Source organism: Perna viridis, chromosome 4 (assembly GCF_037379345.1).
Source record: "Perna viridis isolate PV_CMFRI_1.1 ecotype Kerala chromosome 4, ASM3737934v1, whole genome shotgun sequence".
Taxonomy (NCBI): Eukaryota; Metazoa; Mollusca; class Bivalvia; order Mytilida; family Mytilidae; genus Perna; species Perna viridis.
Genome location: NC_142448.1, coordinates 23,751,792 through 23,778,458, shown reverse-complemented (window position 1 = coordinate 23,778,458; position 26,667 = coordinate 23,751,792). Strand labels below are relative to the sequence as shown.

At 32.7% G+C, this 26,667-nt stretch overlaps 2 protein-coding genes across 3 annotated transcripts in view; one reads left to right on the top strand and one right to left on the bottom strand.

Annotated features, from left to right (window-relative positions):
• LOC148619410 (uncharacterized) overlaps positions 1–4,265 on the top strand; it is a 187,050-nt gene extending 182,785 nt beyond the window's left edge. For both annotated transcript variants that reach the window (XM_088579277.1, XM_088579276.1), the window contains 3 exons: positions 932–1,048; positions 1,659–1,761; positions 2,821–4,265. In XM_088579277.1, the coding sequence (XP_088435403.1) occupies positions 932–1,048; positions 1,659–1,761; positions 2,821–3,079 (479 nt within the window). In that variant the 3' untranslated portion in view covers positions 3,080–4,265. The remainder of the gene's footprint in view (positions 1–931; positions 1,049–1,658; positions 1,762–2,820) is intronic.
• A 1,233-nt stretch (positions 4,266–5,498) lies between these two features.
• On the bottom strand, positions 5,499–26,593 carry LOC148619409 (putative ATP-dependent RNA helicase DDX47). The gene is made up of 13 exons (XM_088579278.1): positions 26,452–26,593; positions 17,168–17,261; positions 14,746–14,934; positions 14,001–14,072; positions 13,142–13,212; positions 12,618–12,665; positions 11,985–12,056; positions 11,161–11,277; positions 9,948–10,094; positions 8,895–8,971; positions 7,900–8,031; positions 7,036–7,165; positions 5,499–5,669 (listed from the first exon to the last, which is right to left on the bottom strand). Exons 1-13 carry the CDS (start codon positions 26,530–26,532, stop codon positions 5,553–5,555), a joined length of 1,347 nt encoding a protein of 448 aa, XP_088435404.1. The 5' UTR covers positions 26,533–26,593; the 3' UTR covers positions 5,499–5,552.
• Positions 26,594–26,667: the final 74 nt, after the last annotated feature.

Sequence of the window (26,667 nt, the reverse complement as noted above, 5' to 3'; positions counted from 1 at the left end):
TGTCAGAAAGTTTTAGAAAGTCTAAATAAGCATGCAGTGAAATCATAAAGTTTCTAATACATTAAAATGTTCCGAGTTGTTTCCATTTAATGATATGTTATTCTATATTCTGTTTTTAAGTTGCTAATATTGTTAGCAACTTCTTGCACTCATAATTTCAGTACTTTATATTCGCAAATGATTTGCATAACCATATATTTATACTCCATGTTATGCTGCAGATCTGTGAGGTGTTTACCTCTGCATCATAGTTATAGCTACGGAAAGTTTACATGAAATGATAGATAGCATTGAATATTACTCAGTTTCCGATTCAGGCACTATGGCTTGTTACAAGACTATATAGGTCATATACATTAGCAGGGCCCCTATAACTATGAATATTCATTGCTAGTTGTTTAATCTAGTTCCCTGGTCAGTATCATAACTGACCCAAAGATCGCTAAAATGTACCTCTTTTTAAAAATGTCATACACATGTTTATGTGTATTTTTTGCTTGTATGAGAATGGAAAGTTTACATAAAATATATGAAATGATCAGTTAGATAGCATTGAATTAATGTAATCTTACCCAGTTTCCTATTCAAGCACAGGGGCTTGTTACAATTGTCTATATTGATCATATACATTATCAGAACCCCAACATCTATATATAGCCATTGCCAGTTGTTTAATCTGGTGACAGGTAATCAGTTGTTTTGATTGAAAACATTCAGGTCATCATGGTTATGAAAGAGTGCATAATTGTATCAAGGGAACCAGTATTCTAGTGGAACTTCAAGGCAGTTTATGCTTATTCATAGACTGCTTGGCAGTTCATGAAGCATAAACTGCCCAAAAGTTGGTTATTTCGCATAAACTTGTCAAAAATCAAAAACAATCCTTAATAAATTGCTATTAGATATTACAGTTCTTTTTATTTTACACTAGCTGCATGTGAAAAGAATCCAGGCTACTGTAATAATCGTGGTACTTGCCAGGATGATAAGATTTCAGCATATTGCAGTTGTAATGATGGATATGAGGGATCTCGTTGTGAATCTAGAGGTAAATTTCTTAAATACCAGGGCTAAAAATGTAGCCATACTTCATATATGTTGGATGGGGTTTCTCACCCTGAATCACCTCTACTGTTGGCAGTATCTGAATTTTACATGGATTGGAACTTAGATATTTGTCTAATTCGTCCATAAAAAGAGGTACACATCTTCAATGTGTATATAAATATTGTGCAAATTTAGATAACATTGGTTCAATACTTTTTGAGTTAGACTAGGTAGACCCCTATAAATAACTGACAAATAGGCTGTGGCTACTAGATCTGCTTTAACCATTGGTGAAACAGGTAATAATGGCCCAAATATTGCTAATTAACTGAAAGGTGCATCTCTTCACATGGGGTCTTGGTGTTGTCCAGAATGTCATATGCATTCATTTGTTCTCCTAGATGCTTCTAGTTCAATTATTGATAGCTACAGCATTTCATGAGATAGTCTTCAAAAATCCTCCAAAATAAAACTTAAAGCTGTACTGTAAGAGTGGTTAGAATTTGTGTTAAGAAGAGTTTTGACCCTGATCTGAACTAAGACTGCATTATTTTGAAGACTTAAGTATTATCAAGTTTTACAACATGTGTATATTTATATTATTTTTCCAGCATCTTCAACTCGTTCCATAATAGGTGGTGCTATTGGTGGTTCAGCAGTATTGTTACTGGCAATTTTTATTATAGTGCTTGTGTGTAGGAAGTGCTACCCAAGGTAAGGCTTTATATTTGAGTAATCCTATAGAAGTTAAAGGTAAGGGGGTAGCGAGGATAGGTTTAAATAGGTAGGAACAGATATCATGGTTCAAAAATAAACCAAGGGAAGTAACTTGGTCTTTTGTAACAACAAATAAAAGGATGAATTAACATTTATATTCAGAATTAATTATTGTGCACTATTGACTGTTATGTCATTCATTTAGGGATTTTTGTCCTTACTATATGTGACCCATTGCCTTGGTGCCAATTAGAATTTCATTTGCGCCAAAAATAAATTATTTCATTTGTGCCAATTACAGTTGAATTTGATATAATGTAGTACGTAATACTTTTTATATCACTATTTTACTTGTACCTCTTCTATTCGCCAGCAGTATCTGTTATCTTTCCTCTCAAAAAGTGGTGTGTGGGTTGAGTTATGAGCAGGATAAGTCATTTAGTGTTGAAATGGTTGAAACACATAAAACTGTCTATGTAGTCATCATATAAGCCCTACACATGTTTGGTTACTGTAACCAGCTATCACTTTACAGGTCTGTTCTACTAGGGGCCTTACATTTCTAGTATTATATTGTCCTTGGTTCTACAGAGGCTTACAGTTTTTTAAGCGTACAAATCATAAAGACTTTATCTGAAACTTCTATCTATCTTCATGGAATGATTACTTGAAAAATAGCACACATGAAATAAATTTGTGCAAAAGCATGATGCCCAATATATGTGGTAAATAATACAAGTTGATTCCTGTATGGCCAAGGTTAAGTTTGAAGGGGAATAAACAGTAAGCCTTTCCTGTTTACAATTCATAACTACCAATTCTGTGAAAAATGATAGCAATGTAAATATGGTTTAAAAAATTTTGAGGTTCTCAAACATCATAGGCTAACAGATATATTACCACATCATTACTGTGTAGCATACAACACTTTGTACTTACACTATGATAATGTCATCATATAATTAAAACATCTATTGCTTGATAAACAGAACAATTACTAAAATGTGCAATTTTTTTTCTGGTGTGTATACATCATTTTTTTCCCTCTTTCTTCAGTGAAAAGGATGGTGCCGATGAACAAAGATTCAAGCAGTTAGAAAATTTTGACACTGTTGACTACTTCAATCCAATGTACACGTATGCTTATGGGAGACCTCATCCAACAAAGGCATTAAAATTTGAAGAGGAATTGGACCCTGGCCATAATCCATACCAACCCTACATAACACAGAATCAAGCTAGGGTATACGAATCAAATTCATATTATTCAGCCTCTCCCCGTGGTTGGCATGAGTGGCATGCCACTTCTGAATAGAAACTGAACAACCAATTTTGTTTGCCGCATTCAAATGAAGAGGGAAAATAAGTAGATAGATCTGATTAATCTAATGCATAGCAATGAGCTAAATATAAAGCAGCAACAGCATTGATGCAATAATACACTTATTCACATGTTATGTTCACTTGATTTCTTCTGTATTTTTTTATTTTATTTAGCATATTTAAATTACCTAGATAGAAGAATAATTTGCTAATACATGTATAAATTTATTTAATTCAGTATGACTCTTTTTATTACCAAATATAATCATATACATGTAAATTTCTTTTCTTGATGTTGATACCATATTGTATATTCTTACTTATATATGTTATTCTGGATCTTCACATGAGAAAGGGGCTTATATTCCCTGTCAGTCTATTATATTGTCATAGACCAAAGATATATTAAACAAAGACAGAATAATTTTTGCCACTGAAAAATTTTGCTCATTTACTTTAATTCTATTCTCTCCACCTATACTCTATATTTAGACATAGATGGTTAAATTTTCAGATGTCACATGAGAGAGCTTTTGGAAATATTTCTACAGAAAAAATGTAATCTTTTAGAAATTTCTCGCAGTAATGGTTCTGGTGTAAATTTTTCAAGAAAAAGATGTATTTCCATACTTTCAACTGTAGTGCATGGTGGGCATCATTGTCACCTTAACACTTTTATAAGGGAGTTCATGTATTTTATATTGCACAATACTTTATGTTATATACATGTATATTAAGGCACTTTAATATGATATTTTTTTAATAACATAAAAAGGTTTATATTCTTTGTATCATTTAAGTTTCAGGGAATTTCAACAAGATGTTGCATGCAATACCCCCACTCATTCATTTCTGTCAAACCTAATTTTCTTGATTTTTTTGGGGGTAAAATTCAGCTTAGAGGTTACTAGTGCTTGAATCTGTGACAATATGGCAAATTGAAATATACTGAATCATGCTGAGTAAATAACACATGAAATTGTCAGCACTTAGTTAATGGTACATTGAAAACAAATTGACAGTTTACTTTTCTTAGCTAGTTCAAAGTTCAGATAGAATGATAGGGAAAAGTGAGTTATCTCCCTTTTAGCAATGATATTGCAATGCATTTCATATAATTTATACCACAAATTACTGACACTTAAAAGGAAAATAAATGCAATTTTTGTATAAAATCAGCAATGTTTTTTCTAGGAATCAAGGGAACCTAAATTTGAGATAAAATCTAAAGTATACAATCCAAGGATAAAGACTTGACTGGGAAAAAGATGCAAAGATCTGTCTGATCATAAAAGAACCAAAATAACATGTACTAAGAAACAGAAAATAAATAAGGGACAATCTGTTCAATTCTATCCAGTAGTTTCACAGGAGAAGATTGGCATCAAAAATAGCCAAAAGAATCTAAAAAAAAAAGGGCTTTTAATTCCAACATGGATAAACAGATTTATTACAAAAATCTGACAAAAGTTAAGATTTCACCTTGCTGAACACTTCACCCCAGGTCAGAATATGCCTGCCAGATCAGTTCTAGACAATTACCTTCAGGAACATTCAAATTGAATCTGGTTCTAATTGTCAGAAGAGAATATTTTTTAAAGCAATAATATTCAAAATAACAAAAAAAAACACTAAAAAAGGTAATGACACAATTTGGGCTCTTTGGATTTACATGAATATTTGACCACAAATAGATTAATCATGTTGAACACTTTAAACCCCCTTTCCCCCAGACCCCTCCCATCAAAATTTGGTTTAACCTCATGGGTTCAGAGTTGTGTGGGAAAAACTGACCCCCAAATTACTTTTTTTAATTTAAAAAACAGCAGCAATGGTTATTGACAGATAAAAAATCCCAGCATCAATTCTAGATGGAATACCCTATTAAAGGAACATCATAGCAAATTTGGTTCTAATTGGTCTAGTGGTGTCAGAGAAGAGTTTTGAATATTTGTTAACAACATTGATAGATAGATGGCATTCACATGGTGTTTGGGTCAGGTGAGCATACAAATGGACTCAGTTCAGCCGGTGACATGTTCTTTGCTTTCTGATACAAAATTGATGTTTAAAAAATTTCTAGTTCTCTTATATCCAACACCATTTGACATGTTTAATACTTGCTTTGAATGTTAAACTTGTTTAACTCAAGCTTTTTCAAGTTTGCATTTTTTAGTTGTTATTTTTTTTATTTTCTTTTTTTTTTTTGCATTCACTTTCGGAAATTAAATTCAGTTTGGATTTCAGGACATAGGATTTAAAATGCAATTTGTTAAAATCTAAATGTGTTTATCCATTAAAATCAACACTTATATGTAATGCTATAAATGAAAATATTGGCATAAAAACGACACATCAGCAGAAATCTTAGTAGACCTTAATTATAATGTTAAATTGAAAATATACATAAACTATTTGTATCCAGTCTTTAATATATTTATCACAAATATAACAAAACCACATTTTTAATGTTTTCTTTTCTTCTTGAATTTTTTCTGTACTCCAAGAGATTCCTCTGTGTCTTCAGCATCTTCTTCTTTCTTGTTTCTTTTTTTACCTTTTCCCATTGTTTCATTCATTTCCTAAAATTATCAATAAAATACATGATAAGAAAAGTTCAATATCAAACACATCTAATTCTGGTAGAGGATAAAAAAAAATCTTGTCTCTCCAGAAATGTACATGTAAACTTTAATAAAGAAAAAAGTGGTAATTTCAACACACTCTCAGAATAGTGGATGAATAATTGTAATGTAGAATCGTAGAGAATCCTATGACCTAGCCACTTTGACTAGTGTCAAAGGAGCTACATTATTTCTGATAGAAGGTGTAAAGTTCAGTGGGTAGTCATTCCAGTAAGACATCAATTCTAATTGAGAATATCTTGTGTAACTAATAGTTTCATCAAGATGTGATGCAGTTGCATTAATCATTGTACAATTAACATTGCCTAACACCTCAATTCAAACTTTCTCCACATTTCTTTAATGTAGAAGGGATCATATCTAGTCATCTGAAATAGAATACTCCATGCTGACTAAAAGAATAATCAAGGGAACCAAGATCTATGTGTTTACCAAAAGAATTTATTCTAATGATAAAGACTTGACAAGGAAAACAGACACACAACAAAGAAGAACACTAAGAAACAAACGTAAATGAGCAACCCAGAGTCCACTGAAAAGTAAATGAGCAACCCAGACTCCACTGAAAAGTAAATGAGCAACCCAGACTCCACTGAAAAGTAAATGAGCAACCCTGACTCCACTGAAAAGTAAAAGTAAATGAGCAACCCTGACTCCACTGAAAAGTAAAAGTAAATGAGCAACTCAGACTCCACTGAAAAGTAAAAGTGCAACCCAGACTCCACTGAAAAGTAAATGAGCAACCAAGAGTCCACTGAGAAGTAAATAAGCAACCCAGACTTCTCTGAAAACTTGGAGTATGAACAAGGTACACTAAATTATCATACCAGTGGAATGTTTTAAACTTATCCCCAAGAGTTATTGATTCTGGTCGAATCCCACGAAACATAATTTTGTTAATGTGCAACATGAATATCATTGCTTTTATCTTGATATTTGCACACAGACCTTGTTTTACTTGGGCATTTGTCTTATTTGTTAAAACATGTATTCTATATCAATATCAAAAGTTAAATTGAAATTCAACAGATTTTATAGATTATTTTATTGTATTTTCCCACCACTGTCCTGTGTTAAGAAGAGAGTTGAGCACTCAGGAACACATTTAATTCCGCCACATACTTTATAAGCCTGTCCCAAGCCAGGAATCTGTACTCCAGTGGTTGTCCTTTTTATGTTCATTGCTATCCATAGCAGAATAGTGATGAAATGGGTAGTAGTGTAATGTAAACACATTCACTTGTTACATCACAATGTATTTTTTTTCCTTTTCACTTGACAGTATTTCAGAATAATAACTTACCAGTTTTGCATATCTCTGTGCTTCTGTAACCCTCTCCATTAACATCATAACTTCCTGTTCCTCTGTTTTGTATAATGGTAATTTCTTCCCAATTAAATGTTCTATTCTCTGATAAAGTTCTACATCATATCTACAAAATCAAGATATATTTAATTGTGTCTAAGATAGTATCGGCAAAAGTACAGAGGTCTACAAGAATAACTACTGTTTTGACATACTGCAAAGATGGTCCATTATAAGTGTGAAGTGTAGCTGTTATTTGTGAATTAGTTTCCTTAAAATGTGACAGTTTTGACAGAGAACCATAACTATGTGTATTTAAGTACAGTTCCACTAAAACATAAAGAGTACAGTAGGGAGCACCTCTTTCATTTTATATGAGAACAGATTAAGTAGATGAATATATAATAGCTTAAAACTGCATCTATGGGCCAGTCTCTTGGTAAAAATATGTTTTCCCCAATACCTTACATGTGTTAATGGAACAGTCTTGAACATATTGGTTACAAACATCCTTGACATAATATTTGGTTGATAAATGTGCCAATATACACCTAAATGTATCTTACATTTAATAGCAAAATAAGTGGTTTTCAGTGCATATTACAAAGAGTTAGAAATGAGATAAAAAGTCATATTTTATATATATTAGTTTTCTGTCCACCTATCTCTCTTAATGATATTAGATCTTGAAGGTGTTTGAGGCTAATTAGGACAACAAAAGATGGCATCAGTTTCATACTCTCTTTTTGTACTGTAGTCTATTTAAGTCACATGACCTAAATCCCTTCTTCTAAAAATAAAAACTGTACAAACTAATTAATTACCGGTACAAGTCTTGTTAATTACTTTATGAACACTTACTGAGAAACAAATGTTATAGCTTTCCCAGATCTGCCAGCTCTAGCTGTTCTTCCAACTCTGTGTATGTAGTCTTTAGAATGAGTTGGTATGTCCATATTTATCACAACATCAACATGTGGAATATCTAAACCTCTAGGATACAAAAAAAGTAAAAATTAACCTATAGAAGAGAGTGATCTAAGTCGAAAATTTATAACAAAACTGAACTAAAATCTCTGATTAGTTGAACTGAAAAACAAACCTAATTGTGCAAGGTGTACTGGTGAGGATGTTACCTTTGCTCATGTTTTTATAATAGACAGATATATTAATCAAATAACTGGTCCAACTTTGTGGATTTCATTCAATACTTTAATGTGCAACTAAAGACATGATTTTACTAAGCCAACAAAAATAAGAAATTGGCAAAATTAGAAGTATATATTTACTGTGAGCAATTTTCTTCATAAACCTTACTCCCTTATTTGATAACAAGCACATTTGACCACCATATTCATTTGGTTCAATCTAAAAATAGGAGGTGCACAATGGGAATATGTAGTAAAGATTCTGTGAAGGTTTCATTAAATTCTATTATGTGATGTGAAGAAGTAATGGATAAGAGATGCCTCCCTGTCCTTATAACCATAAATGACAAAGTCCATGATTTCCTATGTGAAAGTCCCCAATTTGATTCAGATTAAAATCTAAAATAGGGAACATGTAACAAAGATTCTGTAAACATTTCATTCAATTCCATTATGTGGTGTAGGAGTAAAGAGTAAGAGATGGGTTCCCCTCATGTAACAGAAGAAAGGAAGGACAGATACCCCTATTACTAATATAACCCCCATTTTGCAAGTGGGGGGTATAATATGAAATATAATTGTAAATTCAGGATTTGAAAAACTAGATTTCAAATTAAGATTAGAAACCATGTTTGTAATATCACATATGAGAAAATAGATTCACCAGAAATTCAGTGATAAGTTAATTACAGAATATAATGTACATACCTGCTGGCAACATCTGTAGCTATCAATATGGACCGGTTTTTACTTTTGAATTTATTCAAAGCTCCAAGTCTCTTCGCCTGGCAGAAAGAAAAGACAACTGCATACTAGTACATATACTATAATAAAAGAACTATCACTTGAAGGATTCTTGAGAAAAATGTGATTTCATTAACATGATTAATGGTAATAACTAGACATTGGCACTTATGGGACTAATACCCTAACAGCCTGTTGAACGTTATACATATGTGGACCAATGTGGACATAATCTTTATGGTAGATAGACAAAGCACTTTTGACACACAATTTGCTGTCATTTCTAAACACCCTACTCCAAGCATCAATCAATACTAATTTTTTGTTGACAAAACAATAAGACAATATGACTAATTTCTGACAACTTGTACATCTCCATATTGTAATCTAATACTCAGTTGAGTTCCATAACAATCCTGCAAGTCATTAAGTCAGACCAAGTTTTGCTGAAAAAATGCCTTTGTTCCAACAGTCATCAATTGTACAATATTTATCCAAGTATGGTAATTTAACACCCCATTAAGTTTCATAACAATGCTACAAGTCATTGAGGAGGAGTTGCAAACAATACATGAGACCAAGCTTTGATAAAAAAAAAAGCCTTCAACAGCCTCCATTTCTACCGTTTGTCTTCATGAATTCCTGACAGTATGAACATCTCCATGTGGTTACATTACATCTCACAAATTTCCTTAACAATGCTGTAAGCTGCTTAGAAAATAGTTCAGATGGACAGACCAATGGACAAGCAGACAGGAAGGTGAAAAGTATATACACTCCATCTTTGTTTTCGCTTACTATTAAACAGTAAGAACTTTTCAGTTTTACCGCCAATAAAGTGCCTTTAAAAACAATCATGTGACTGATACTGTCACAGATCGTTTATGCCATTTTTGAGTAGAAAATGTAAAAAAAGATTATACATGTACAAATAGAAATTCAAGATAAATATATTGTTTTAATGTAATAAGAAAACATGTCATGACTGTAAGGAATTGTATATCAAGCTGTTTTTACCTGGCTCATTTGTCCATGTAAAGGTATAGCAGTCAAACCAAGGTTTCTTAACATTAATGCTACCCTCTGTGTGTTGGCACAGGTACTACAAAACACCATGAAACTATTGCCTGCCAGTTCATTAAGTATATAAACCAAATACACATCCTAAAAAACAAAGAATGAAAAATATACTATAGGAAAAGCAACATCAGTAGAAAGATACAAATGTACATCTACATGATCTTTGTCTTAATTGGTAGATAGACAAAAGAAAACTCTATGAAAAAGGATGAATATGTATGGAAATTAAATACTTTTTATTTTATTTTACAAATCCAAAACTTCAGATTATGAAACAGCTACTTTATGATTAATTCCTCTAACTTTGAGATGAAAAATCAGAAAACAAAGAATTACAAAAGGAAGGTTTCTTTATATATAAATAAAAACTATTTCAAAAATTAAACAAATCACCTCAGTGTTCTCAACTCATTGTGCAATATGTGGGTGGACAGGTACACAAAAAAGTTATTCCAAAGACAGCTTTTTAGCTTTTTATGAATATACAAAGAAGATGAATTTTAAGCTCCATTATGACCAATTTTATTAATATCAGCTGTTATGATAGGCTACACTACCTTACCCTCCCTAAGGGAAAGTCAGGCAGTGTAGCGAATCATAACAGCTGATTTTAATCGAACTGCTTTATGACCCTAATTTAGGGTACTTAAGAAATGTTCTCAATTTTTAAACAGGTTACACAAAATAACCTGGTTAGCAACAGTTTACACTTAAAAACCACAAAGCCATTTATATAAAGTGTAACTAAGTCCAAACCATGATGTTTTGTAGACCCTGTTTTTTTTAAATTCATAGTCAGAATAGCTCAGGAGGCTCTTGCAATGCTGTTTCTAAAGATCATACTAATAAATTTGATTTTTCTGGCAATGTATTGGTACATGCATTGCTTATATATATGTGTCAATGTAAAAAATAGAAAAATAGAAATGACATGTTAAGTATTTTTGGACTCTCAGTGATTTGATTGGTTTGTCATTTAAAGTTGACATTATTGACATGTTTAAGTAAGTAATGCCCATGATAAAGAAGACATTTTTACCCATTACAAAGTGACATGATTGCCTTTCATAATATGCATTGCTAGGAAAAAAATATGTTTCAGGGCATGAGAATCAGGAAATTATTTTTATTTGGCCTAATATTTACTAACTTTGTGTTTAAGTGGTATAAACAGATAATGTTGCTGTAATTTGTCAACTGTTTGATATTTTGATGACACTTCAACTTTGACAGGATCTTGTAGTGATGCTCTCTGTAGCTTAGCAACCTAAAAAAAAAATATGAATATTCATGAACTACCACATACTCCATACTTATAATTTATAAAACAAATTACATTACAAAGCAGGATACAGTTATCGAATAGAAACTACAAAAGCTAATATGATATTATCCCTCCCACAGATGAACACAAGAATTTCTGAATGATTATTATTTACAGAATGATGGTGGTTTTAAAGTCAAGACAAACAGAGTGAGATATGATGTGCTGTGGAGATGTTCAAAACTAACGTTATTCTGTTTATTGGCCACATAACATTATCATTTGAAATTGTTGATATCTTTTTAATTTCACAGCAGTAGCCTGAGATAGAAAATATCAGGCTACAAGAATAACAGAAAATAATGATACAGTTGCTGATGAATGACAATATGTTGTGTTAGGTTTAATTTATTTCAAGCCAGACTGAAGAATTAAGCATTTACTGTGGAAGTTGTTATGTTTGTGGGTATCCATTTTTGTGGTTTAGGGGGAAAACACAAGTTCATAGATTCCTGAATTCATGATTTTGTTGATTCAGTCATACAATTCAAAGTAAATAATAATTTTCATTGGGAATCAAACTTCGTGGTTTACTTTACCCACAAAATCAACGATAATTGTTACTCCACAATCAACAGTACTCTCTCAGTGCCTTCTTTATATTAAGTTTCAATTATTTCAATCCAGATTGAATTTTGTAAATTATTTACCTTTTTTGTCATTGTAGCTGAATATAAATATGTCCTTCTCTCTCGAGGTATCACTTTAAGAATCTTATCAACCTTTATAAATACAAGAAATATATTATTACATGAACCTTCTTTCATAAATACTTTAAAATTTGTTTTAAAGACTAAATAAACTTGAAGATGACAAGAGAACTATTCTGAAATCTCCATCCCTAAGTTTACAAAACACAAAAAAAAATCAAACTTCAAAGTGCTGGGGTTTTGAAAATATACTGGATAATATCATAAACTACTGTGTAAAAAGTAAGAGGAGATAAAGGATTGGGTTGACTCAAGTGTAGACTTTGGTAGGGATTGAAGACAGTACGAGTTTAAGAGTCTTTCTATAGCACCTGCATACATTATGTATCTAATACCTATGTTTAAGGTGGTAGCTAAATGCAGTAACTACCTTGTATACAAACTTAGTTTTGACAAAAACAATATGTTCTCTTCTATTTCAGCTCAAAGGTCTATAAAACCATATAAACCCTGAATAAGCTGGAAACCTGTATTTATATGACATGATCTAAAGTTTCAATATATTTGTAACCTGTCTAAATTGAACAAATCTTAAATATGGAATAGACAATTTCTCTCAAAATCTTACAATACCTCTTGTTCAAAGTCCATGTTCAAAATTCTGTCTGCTTCATCCATCACCTCCAGAAAGAAAAAAATACATTGTATTATCTAAAATGAAGTGCCAATTTTGCATGAATCAGGTAGCGGTTGAAACATTTTGAGAAATTATCACTTGTAATCAGGATTAAAATTTCTCATCAAGAGTGGAAGGTCCTAGACCTTTTTAAAGGTTAATAAATATATAAAACAGATCATCAGTCAAGTGATGTAAAAAAGAAGAAATCACCAGTTTAATGGATCGATGGCTGATCTGAAACTCATTTGTGATATATGAATAATCACAATTATAGTTGCACAGATAACTTCTGGTACTGTAGTAATGGTTGAATCCACTAACCAGATCTGTTTACTCAAATCTATAACATTCTGTAATTTTGCCGATGATAATATTAAATATAGTGATTCAAAATACAACATTTATGGAGGTTTCTATTTAGAATGGCAATCCATGTTTATGATGGAATTCAAACAAAACATTGAACATTGATACAAACCAAATACTTAAGGGTCCGTAAACTGAATCCTTTGGTATTCTCTAGATGATCTACAAGTCTTCCAGGAGTTGCTGTAATGTTAAAGGAAAAATTAGAACAGTAATTGAATGTATAAAAAAAATTGAATTGTACAAAGATTTGTTATGAGAGTGAAGTGAATTAAATAAGTTTCTGCTACTGGTCTAGAGCTTTTTATTACACATGTATTTATTCAAATAAAATTTCTCCAAAATTTTTGAAGCCGTAACAGTAAATTAAAAATTGATGTATATTCAAATAAAATTACCGGTACTCTGAATTTGCTTTACTAGTCTCAAACATTAAGCTTGTGGCTTCAAGTAGAGACAGTCATGACATTAAATAATATATTAAAATACACACTTAATTGCATTTGAAACTAATTTCAATTTTTGTCCCAGCTGAAACATCATACTTCAACTATTACCTACTACATACATCAAACATGGAGCTTGTGGCTTCAAGTAGAGACTGTCATGACATTAAATAATATATTAAAATACACACTTAATTGCATTTGAAACTAATTTCAATTTTTGTCCCAGCTGAAACATCATACTTCAACTATTACCTACTACACACATCAAACATGGAGCTTGTGGCTTCAAGTAGAGACTGTCATGACATTAAATAATATATTAAAATACACACTTAATTGCATTTGAAACTAATTTCAATTTTTGTCCCAGCTGAAACATCATACTTCAACTATTACCTACTACACACATCAAACATGGAGCTTCAACACTAATGGATCAAACAATCAGCAAATCAAGACTGTATTCAGTAATACAACATAAACAGACAGGAAAAGTCAAGCAAAAATACATAATAATCATACCTATTATTACATGTGGTTTCTTGGCCAGCATCAGTGCTTGGGTCATCATATCTATTCCACCTACTACTACAGCTAAAAGTGAAGAAAGAGAGAGATGAAGTTTCCCATGTACAATCAAACCATATTATGTCACATGAACCATTTTAGCTTAAGCTTTTAAGTAAACAAGAATAACAAAAAACAATAAGTTGTTAACCAAGGCATAACTTGTTCTACATACAAAGGTTGAGTCTTGAAAAGACAACAACATTCAAACTGGATAAAGCTCTGAATTTGGATTGTGATTCTGTAAACAACACTAGAGAGATAAAATTTTCCAGGGGACATCAGTTCTCCTAATTTAGATAGAAATACAAGATAAATTTCAAGGAATACTGGGACTTTTATGATTAATTCAAATTACAGTTAGTAAGTGTTAAAGGGCTTTCAAATACAACAATTTAAATTCAAAAACATATTTCTACCCCCTCCATTCCCAAGTTCAAAGAGATTAAAAAATGCAGTGGATCATATTTCATATTTCTGGTAATATGCACAACTACCGGTACATATTATGTCCTAACTACCTACAAGGTCTCATGAAATTTGATACAGTAGTTTCCAAGGCATTGTGCAGAAGTGTAACTGACAGACAGGGGAAATAAATAAGTCTCCCCACCAAAGTAGGGGACATAACTAAGTCTCCTTGAAAATCTAGGAACCTTCAGACACTAGTTTCTTTTCTGACTACCAATGCACTACTTACCACATTTAATTCCTATCGTTGACCCTAATGCTTCAAACTGTTCTGAAATCTGGAAAGCTAATTCCCTGGTTGGAGTAAGCACCAAAGCATACAGTCTCTGTGGGTTATCTAAAAGTGTCTGTAAAATTGGTAGAGCAAATGATCCTGTCTTCCCTGAACCAGTCTCTGCTAAACCTATGATGTCTTTACCTTAAAAAAGATTTGTTAATAATGAATCAATGCAAACAATTATACAAGTCCATATTTATGTAATGTGTTCAGAAAATTTATTGACAAATTAAAGAACACACTGCCAAAATTTATCCCCTAGTTGAAATGAGGAAACTGAAAATAAAATTATATATGAATTAGTCTTTTTGGGAAAAAGTAACGATGTGAAAATTTAACAACATTAAATAACTGAATACTGTACATTATTTTAGTTAAATCATTTCTTTCCTTTACCTTCATAGCAAATATGCTGACAACCTTTCTAATGCATTCAATTGTACTTGTACCAATTTTCTTCACTTAAATAAGGTTTTGTTACATCAATAACATTTAAAAAGGTAGACCTAGGGTAAGGGACACAACTCTTAGAAATGATGGGAACGTTCGTATTCATCATTTTACATCAATCTCATGTAAGCATCAAAATGATTTGGACTGATTTCATTCAGTTTCAGAGAAAATCTTGAAACGCTTTGGTGAAATTGAATATGATACAAACATATCACTGAATATAATTTGTTCACCAAAAGATGTACAAGAACTTCCTTGCACATTATTCAATATTCTATGGAAGTAAAATTATAATATATAAGTGGCTTTAATATTTATTAATGAAGATACATGTAAATGATAAACAAAACCCCAGCTACATATTTCAAAGGCACATGTCTTAAAATTTTCATGAGCAGTATGTTCTTTTTCAACTTACAGAGTGGTTATTTAGATTTGTGGCAGGTGAATGCTAGGATCATGTATGAAACTTAACGACAAATTGTGGCAAAAAAAAAAGATACAGGATACACAATAGAAGTTAGAAGCAAGCTTATCATGTAGACTGAAATTCAAATGATAAAATGTTCAGGCCACATAAAAATCAAATCATGGATGCTCTCCTAAAATACTGGACATAAACATAAATGTAGATTTAAATTTATATTTACAAAAAAAAAAGATTATATAGAAAATAACAGTGTATTGACTTTCATGGAGTGCAGCTAGATATGCCTATAGAAGTCCAACCCTGAATATACAGGGAAAATACAGACAAACAATTTAAGTGTTGTATAGCTCTGAAATTTGCCATTGAATGTATGATACAGGATAATATTATACCCAGAATGGAACTGGTCAAGTAACTTCAATATGTTAATAATGCAATAAGACTTCAACAAGATAACAAACAAACAGAAATTGATAGACACATTAAAGTGCTTTCTACAGATCCCTGAATTTTGTTTCTGTATCTGTAGGGTTTGATAAAAAAAAATCAGAAGTCTAAATTGAAAGAAACAAACACTTAACAATTTCTTGGCCTTTCGTATAAGTATTTTGGAGTTAAAGTAAAAAAATTGGGAAATTGCCCTATATTATTATGCATTTTTTGTAAGTCCATCAACTCAAAAATGTAAAATTGAAAATATATAAAAATCAATTTAAAGCTTACACTGGTAAAAATAATAATTCAACAAAGTTTTAAGAAAATTGCTTGAAACATTTTCAGGTTATTGGTCAAATATGGTATCCCCACTTTTTATGAATAAAGTCCAATAACTCAAAAATGAAAAATCAGAATTTTTAAAAATTAAAAGGGAGCTCTCAACAATTAAAAGAAACAATTCACCAAAGTGCCAAAAAATAGATAAAACTACAATTGAGTTATAGTCTGATAACCCCTTATTATATGAATAAAGGGCTAAACTCTAAACTGTAACATTGCACTTTGATCAATACAAAGATACAATCTAACAAAGTTTCATTAAAATTGCTTAGCAGGTTTATAAGACTTAAAGTTATAGAAAATCAGACAGAAAGACAGAAAATCACTACATTCTTGTACAACAATAAAAAGATCCTAACTCAAAACCAAAATACTGTGAAAGTACTTATATTCATGGGTATCAATTTTCATGGTTTAGGGGAAAAGAAGAAGTTCATGGTTCTTGATTTGTGGTTTTGATGATCCTGTCATACAATTCAAAGTAAATAATCCTTTCAGTTGGGAACAAAATTTCGTGGTTTACCTTTCACACGAAATCCATGGAAATTGGTACCCCACGAACAATAGTACTTTCACAGTATTGGAAATTTATCAAGACAATCAAGAACAATTTTCGGGGTCGGAACTAATACATGTACAAAGTAGATAAGTAAGCTACAGTAAATTTAAAATAGAAAACAAATATTTCTGCAGACTACTGTTTAATGAACTAACCTTGTAAGGACACAGGTATAGCTTCTCTCTGGATTTTGGTAGGAGCTTTCCATTTTAACTGTTCACATGCTTCACACAATACATCAACAAGGCCCTGTACAAATAAGTAGACAAAGATTAACATAATGGTAGCAACATCTAAAGACATTTCCTTAGGTAAAGTAATTTAATGTTTTATAGTACAACATGCATTTAATCATCAGACATTTAATTCAATCTGAAACATGTAATGCATGACAAAAACAAGTACAACACATATAGATGCCATATGGAGTGGTTTGTACAGTTGTTCTGGCTGAAAAATCTTAGCCAAATATTAAGTGAGAGCATAGTTCCAAAGCTACAGACAATATTTACATATAGGTATGTCAACCAATCAGGACACATTATTCCTACTCTGAAACAACCACTCATTCTTCTCATCCAACAAATACAATATATTTGTTTGTATATATCTGTTGAGACTGAAACAGTCACTAAACAGGTAACAATGAAATTATCTTTAAAGTACAGCCAAACCTCAGTAGCTGTACTTGAAAGAGCTATTTCTGATATTTCTTAGGAAACCAAAATGTATAATTGTTTTACATCAAGAAAATGCACATTTTCCACACTTAAAAAAATCGCAAGATGAAAACATAGTCACTTCGCAAAAGCGTAAACATGAACTTTAATATTACTTTTAGATCTAAAAACAATTTTATGTAGTAACAACTCTTCATTTAAAAGAAATTTTAACAGAGTTCAATTTTAAAAGCAGTAGGCTTTGAATACCCATTATCACTACCATAATTTGGTGTGTATAATGCACATTTATGTATTGTACGTAGTGAAAAAAAATATTTTAGACATAAATTGCAGTAGAAAACATGATGAAGTATTTCCTACAAAAATGTAAAGAAAAGAAACTTATATTGACTTATATTGACTTATATTGACTTATATTGATAGTAAAGATCAATAGCTACATCAATTGGATAATTTTAAAGCATGATAAAATTGCCATAAAACAAAATCAAAAGTAATAAAGATTGCACATTTCCAGTTTTGATTGTTTACAACTCAAATTTCATAGCTTTTTATTTTAAAACAAACTTTTAAGGAAGAAAATTGTTAAAAATTATCAAAATAAGTTTAAAAATACTCATTATCAGCTGCAAAAGCATTTAGTAAGGAGGGTTTGACAAAAAAAGGGCTTTGATACTTTTCCTTTTTAGTTGCTTCATTTTGAGTTCTGTGTTTTATAAGAAAGAATGTATAACCTACATGTATTTCTGAAACATATTATTAAGACGTTCCAACATGATTTGAAGAAAATATCGTGTTAAATTCAATATTTAAAGATGTATTTGATGATTTTTTTAACTTTCTTTCAGTAACATTTCACTTTCGGTTTGTTTGTTTACATTTCTTGATTCCTATTCTCATACGAAAATCTTTCATTTCATGGCCAATTCTTATATACTGATGCATAACGCACAACCCCATTAACCAAAATACAGCATTAAAGTTTAATTAACAATGTTTTACATATCAGTGAAAATTTAGAAATTTGAATAAAATGAATGTATTACGGAAATGCATTATTCTTTTGAAATTTTGTCATATGACCAAAATATCCTGGAGAACATATACATGTACATTTTACCTTAGCTATGTATAGTATAAAAAAACTTTGTGGCAAATAAAATTTTTTTGTTGTTGTTGATAAAATGACAAGTCAATGGTCAATTTAGAAGGGTGCCATGCCCTTCTGCCCTTTTAACTTGACCCAAAATGCCCATGTGCCTTTTCATGATTCAATATCATTTCTTTAATAAGAAGAGCCATAAATCTGACAAAAGATGTTAATAGGGTATGTAAATCTCGTCATTTGACCCCGTGATTTCACGAGAATGGGTCCTAGTCTACCATTCAAAAGCAAGGAGATTTGTCATTAAGAGAGCGTTTAGTTCAGTGTTGAGGGCAAAACATCTATTTGTGTAACAAATACTGATAAAAAATGACGAATATCTATTTCTACATGATAAAGGTATTAAGAAAAAACATAAAATACATGTAGAAGATTTTGCAGTGTTGTACAGCAATTCGAGTACCTGGAAGTAAACAATAAAATGCAGATCGATCTTTGGTTTTCTACGTCATAAATTCCGGTAAAGAAAATGAAACTAGAACGAGACTTGCATATCCTATTGCTGTATAAACAGGTAAGGGAAAATTTTTTATGACAATAAATATAATCATTCAAAAGCAACCAGTTGATGATTGACAAGTAGAAAATGGATCCCGATAGGATTTATCACAATTTTATGAACAGCAAATCATTTAACAATGATTAATTCCTACTGCACAATTAATTAGAGTCAACTTAACAGGTCTAAATTGTGTTGAAGTGTGCAAACAATTATAGAGATACACGTTTGTTTATCAATTTGTCAGTTACCTCCCTTTCAACAGTACAGTATTATTGCTGCCAGGATATTATGTTATCTTTGATGTTTACAAGCAATGAGAAAAGCAGTAATTACAAAATGAGTAAGAGAAAGAATAATCAAGGGAACCAAGTTAATAGCGGTAATCGAAAGAATGTAATCCAGGGACAAAGACCAGACACTGAAAACAGACATACACAACAAAGAACATAAAGTTACTAAAATCATACATACAAAGTAATGAAAGCATGAATGAGCATCTCGGACTACACTAAAAACTGGGAGCATGGCCAAGGTGCACCGGTAGGGTAAGTATTCTCTGCTTTCCTAGAAACACCCGCCGAGTTGCTCATAAAAGTCAAGTCAAGAGTAGACAAAAGATGAAAGGAAAACTATGACACGTTGAATAAATCAGGTTTCATGGTGCAGATGGATACACCGTAATGATCAACGAGTTCGTGATGACAACCATTAAACATCAGTAGTGATGACTTCAATTTAGTAGCAACATAACCCTGTTCCAGAAGCCTATTTGTTAGAATTCTAGCGCGATACAAAGAGTCTGCTTAGTTTCAACAAGCTTTGGCACAACATATGAGTTGTGATATGAACACTCCATACACAGGTGCTGAAGGTCTCAGTATCGTATTAATTTTCCCATAGACTTCTATAGTGAAGTGCATATTTTTAGGATTTTTTAAAAAATATGTAAATTGATTCAATAAAACTTTCACTTATGTAGCATTTCTAAGGACATGTGAAAAAATAATTTCCCGCAAAGAAAATAGGGTGAGTCCACGAAGATCGGACAGAAAAGTAGTCTCGAACTATAAATAGCCATTTTCCCTACTTTCACTTTCGTTTTGCACTCACCAAACCAACCTTTTCAGTGGAACATTTTTATGACATTATGTTAGATTTTCTTTTAAAAAAGTTCTTCATCTTACAGTGTGATGTTTGCTCTATTTTATAAGTCATTGTTCATATCTTTTGACAAAATATTAGTTTGTAGAGAGGCAAAAAGAAAATGCACTATATTTTTATAGCATCCATGTTTTGACGTACACCCACTCAGGGATATGCAATACGATACTGGTACCTATTAGTAATAAACATTTCAATATAATCCTAAAAGTTGTTGTTTTTCTGCTAGAGCATTCATTTTCATACTGAAAATTCAGAATATCATTGCCCTGCTACAAACATGAGTTTTCTATTACAATTCTTATATAGGTACCCTCTTCCAGGCATAAGACTAATATCTCAATGTTAGCCAGAAAATATTACTTTTGATAAAAAGCTGCTGCATTAATCAAACTAAGCAACTTTGTGGTTTATTCTGACATGGTAGATACATGAGCTGTACTATGAGTTCCAAATCATTATTTAATCCCCACTTGTGAGTTCCATATATGGAAATATTGATATCCGAACCTCCTTTTTTGTCTAACTCAAGGGAGCCTCTTGTTTAAAGTAAAGTATAATGACCGGTACAACCAACTGTTTTAAACTATAGATATGGTCATTTCAATTATAATGAATCCAGAAAAAATTATACCAATATCATAGTTTTAAAAAAATATAGCTTTTCATATGCAGAAAATACAGATTTTAAGCCATTTTTGTACCCCAGGCAGATACAAATGGACCTAAATATGACAGGAAAAGGACATTTTCTTTAAAACAGATAGCTATGATGCAAGAAATATAGTTTACTAGTATGAATATTATAATAACAATTGTCTGCTTTAGATACGTTTTGAAAAAATTCAGTTTTTATATGAAAAAATACAATTATTTTTCTTGCCGCATTAGAATCTGTCCATTTGAACCACTAAAAAAAGTCCACTAAAAAATTGGCTGATGACTTTTGTGACATTTCTGTGTTTAAATCAACCACACAGTTATATGGCAACTCATTTTAGCTATTTATTTGAAAGAAAAACAAAAAATTAAAAAAATATTCATTTTTTCATATATAAGAGGCAATGTATGGAAAATGACTATTTTCAAGTCCTAACCACATACTTAAAATGTGTTGTAACTTGAAAACTATCCTTTATGCAGGAGTATTACTTGCTTTAGGTTACCTGAATATAGATATGCTCATCATAAATAGTCAAGATAATAATTTTATTGAACTGATATCCTACAAATTCATGAAAACAAAATGCATTTCCAAATTTGGTAAAGATTAACCATAAATGCAAAAAACCAGAGCTACCATAAAAAATCAGGTTCAAAAGTTGGCTAATTCACCTTAAAAGTGTTACCTGCATTGGGGTACTACTTTTTCAGCTGGTAAAGACCACTTGCTGAATATCCAACTTTACTTGAAAAACTGGCTTACTAGGTCTCAGTATCGTATTAATTTTCCCATAGACTTCTATAGTGAAGTGCATATTTTTAGGATTTTTTAAAAAATATGTAAATTGATTCAATAAAACTTTCACTTATGTAGCATTTCTAAGGACATGTGAAAAAATAATTTCCCGCAAAGAAAATAGGGTGAGTCCACGAAGATCGGACAGAAAAGTAGTCTCGAACTATAAATAGCCATTTTCCCTACTTTCACTTTCGTTTTGCACTCACCAAACCAACCTTTTCAGTGGAACATTTTTATGATATTATGTTAGATTTTCTTTTAAAAAAGTTCTTCATCTTACAGTGTGATGTTTGCTCTATTTTATAAGTCATTGTTCATATCTTTTGACAAAATATTAGTTTGTAGAGAGGCAAAAAGAAAATGCACTATATTTTTATAGCATCCATGTTTTGACGTACACCCACTCAGGGATATGCAATACGATACTGGTACCTAAAGGGATGCTGTCACAGATGATTTTGAACTCTGACAAATGGTAATTGATTTTATGATATTGGTTCTGCTATCTTTTAAAACATTTAAGCTTATAAAATCTAAAATAAAACAAGCTATGAGTCATATAAAAAGGGAAATTTTTTGTTGAAAAAAATTAGCAGAGGCCAGTCTCAAACGGTTCCGGGTCGTTTCGCCCTTTTTCCCCTTTGCCCTGGGTTCTTTCGCCCTGAGTCGTTTCGCCCTTTATGCGAGTTGTTTCGCCCTTTATGGTGGGTCGTTTCGCCCTTTCCTTATTAATAAGGAATTTCTCCTTATAAATATTATTTACTACTATTTTAGCCTTCGTTCTCGATTTATTTATTTATTTATTTATTTATTTGTTTATTTATTTATTTATTTATTTAGAGAAAAAAAAAAATCTCTCTCTCTCTCTCTCTCTCTCTCTCTCTCTCTCTCTCTCTCGGAATATTGCGTAACTGCATAGACAGCTTGTCAAAAACAATATAGAATGCATTATCTTTTCTTTTCAATTAAATTTTTGCTAATTCACAGCTTCAGCAATTAAATCAATTAATGTTTAATAGTAGGTAATTTATTGACCCATATTTAATTGTATTCACAGCATTTAACATAATTAGTTCTAAATTGATCTACACTATACCTTTGTATAATTGAATTCACCGCTTCAGTATTAAACTTAATTAATTTGTAATAGTATATAATGTTTTAACCCGTATGTAATTGCATTGATTGCGGTAATCGTTTGATCTTAAGATCGAATAGCTTGGGCATCGTTCACCGAGGTGCTTAAATACAAGTTCCATGGGATCATCCGGCATTCCCAAACAACTCCAGTATGCCTACTGAACTCTGCATAGAGTGTTCCCGACCAGTAACCGGCCGACAGCATGCCATTACATGCGATGTTTGTCAGAAATGGCAACATCGTATATGTAACACGGGTATTACACAACTGCAATACCGCAATGCCGTTAAGTCAGGTGCAAACATCCACTTTGTATGTAGACCATGTGAGACGTCCAACTGGCCAGATGACTCCCAACCACCAACTCAATCCTCTGATGTGCCACCACAAACTCAATCCTTTGATGATGTACCACCACAAACTCAATCCTTTGATGTTCCACTACCAACTCAATCCTTTGATGTACCACCAACTCAATCCTATGATGTACCACCATTAACTCCGCCACCTACTCAAACCTTTGATGCGCCACCACTCACGCCTACTAACTTTGACGACTTGCCACTACCACCATCGCCACTCAATTTCAGCAACTTGAGCTCCTACGACCTGATGGATGTGGACCTACATTTACCACCACCACCACCACCAATGACACTCAATGACTTCTTATCCTTACCAACCACTCGAGGGGACCAATTTGACGAATCCTTCGATGTTCCACACCAGAATGCATTCAACAACTCAGAGCCACTTGAGGAGACATTCGTTGCAGAGGATACCCTACCCGATAGCCACATACCAGACCAACCAATCACCTACACACTACTGGAGAAGGGCAGCAAACGGGGCAGCAAACTACTAGTCACCAGCGATGGATACTCCTTTGGTGTGAAGGCAGAAAACAAATCCTGGACACGTTGGGTCTGTAGTGTGAGATCGAAGAAGATTCAATGTCATGCTACAGTGACGCAGGTCGGGGATTCGTTCAATGCTGGACCCCAAAGCCACAACCACCCAGTAGACATCAAACTACCCATGAAAGCAGATATTTTCTGCAAAGTATAATTTTTCTTCTTGCAATAATAGTTTAAACCTTTTTATGTGAAGACAACAGCCGAGAGCAACCCGTTCCAACCAGCCATGCAGATTGTGGAAGACACCATATTAGACGTCGACCCATCCCAGAGGTTCCTACTACCAAAGAAGTCACTGATGAAACGTTCCACCAACCGTCTACGCTCCAAAACCCGACCCGTAGAACCAACTACTGTGGACTTCGAACTCAACACTGACTTTCTTCAATGCAACGACTTCCTCATCGGAGATCTCCAACCCAATGGACAACGCCACTTGATATTTGCGACGACGTTCCAACTTCAACTACTCAGACGGGCCAAGCGATGGTTTATGGATGGGACATTCAAAGTAGCGCCAGGGCCCTTCAGCCAGTTATTCACCATCAACACCTTCATCAAAGTTGACGACAATGTCAAGCAGTTCCCCTTGATATTTGTCCTTATGACCCGCCGGACGAAGGATGATTATCATGCAGTAAGTATTTTTTTTAATTTTCAATCTTTTTATAATTGATCATTTATCTAAAGCATTATAAATACATCTAAATATGAGCTTTGTTTGTTTTCATGTAAATACTGGATCCAACAATACCTTTATCTTACAAATATTTTTTTTATCTTTCCAGGTCCTCCTTCACCTGCAGCAACTACTAGGTAACGTCAGCGTGGAGGGATTTGTGGCCGACTTCGAGACAGGACTATGGCAGGCCCTACGACTCGTCTACCCAGGCATCGACATCAAGGGCTGTGTTTTCCACTTTACCCAGGCCATTTGGAGACGTATCCAGGAGGAGGGACTGTCCACCGCCTACCGAGAGAATGACTCACTTCACCGGTACCTTCGCCAACTGATGTCCCTACCATTTCTTCCATCAGCCCAGATCAGAGAGACGTTCAGCAACCTACACTCCAAGGCCAACACAGATAATTTGTGAGCCCTCGTCACCTACATCGACAGGCAGTGGTTTCGGAACTCAGTTATTCCAGTGGAATCGTGGAGCGTCTTTCAGCTGTCCGTACGTACGAATAACGACGTGGAAGGTATCTATATTTTTATTGAGTTTATATTTAATATCAAACACCTACATAATTAAACTAAAATGAAAAGAAATATCAATTTAATAAAAGAAATTAATTTTGAATCCACGATAGGATACATAACTAAATATACTAGAAATGTATAACAATCTCTTTCATTTCAGGTTTTGAAATACATTTTCCTTGCAATTTTAACATGTTTTTTTTTTCATTTTAGGATGGCACACCAGACTCAACCAGAAATCCAGTTCCGGCCGTGGAATATACAGACTGATCCCGCTGTTGAGAAGGGAGGCTGAACTCATCGCCATCAGTGTTGCTTCCGATGACCTTGCGAGGGAGACCAATCGCCGCTACAACCGACTGGACGACAAACTCAAGGAACTGTGGACCATGTACCAGGACCCTTCCACTCAGATGACAACAACAACGTTCCTCAAGAAGATTGGACATATATACCGATTTTGCGACTGATGATATTGTGATCCAGTGTTTTTGAACGATGTAGTGACTATTATAATTAGTGCTTTTATAATTCCCATGATCATGTTGTATTTTTAACCCTGCCATTTACTATGTAAACAGTTTGTTGTAACAATGTGCTAGTAATTGTGCTCTTATACTCATGAATTATTTAAATAAATGTTCAGAACTTATATTAATCTCTTCTGTCATCACCATATATCACATTTATTCTCGAGGCCCTGCCGAAAAAGATATATAATGACATAATTGGTTATCAATATCTTCCAATTTTCTCATTTCTCAATAAATATCTCTTGTGACATTGCCTCAGAATCAGAAACTGATGGGCTTTATCGGAAAGAAAAAGGAATACCAGTACAAGTATCTATCAATTTAACAATTAGATCAACCCCTACTATACAAACATTCAAGTTTTTATTCACAGAATAAACATGTATTCTTACCTGTCACAACACAAGCCAATTAAACACGTTTATCCAATGAGGGCGAAACGACCCTGCAGTAAGGGCGAAACAACCCGGACGAACGGGATAAAGGGCGAAACAACGAGAGAGCGAAGGGGAAAAGGGGCGAAACGACCCGACGCCGTCTCAAACAATGGTAATACATGCTTCACTTCGTCTTCGGACAAGTTCGGTATATAATGTCAATGAACTTATCATTTCTTTTTCGATTTGATAATTATGTAAACTGGGATATAAAATATGAGAATTAAGTCCCACCAATGACTTAAAAGTCACTGTCTCTTGACTTTCTTCGATGTCTTCTCCCACGTTGTCTTGTAGAATTTGCTCAGAATCCATATTCAATGTCAATATTTATCTTAAATTCGAAAATAAGGCACTTTAAAAAAGCAGTTTCTATCAAACGCGAAAGAGACTAAGAAATATTTCATATTTCAGATTTCATTTTACGGAACGGCTATATGGTTATTAAAA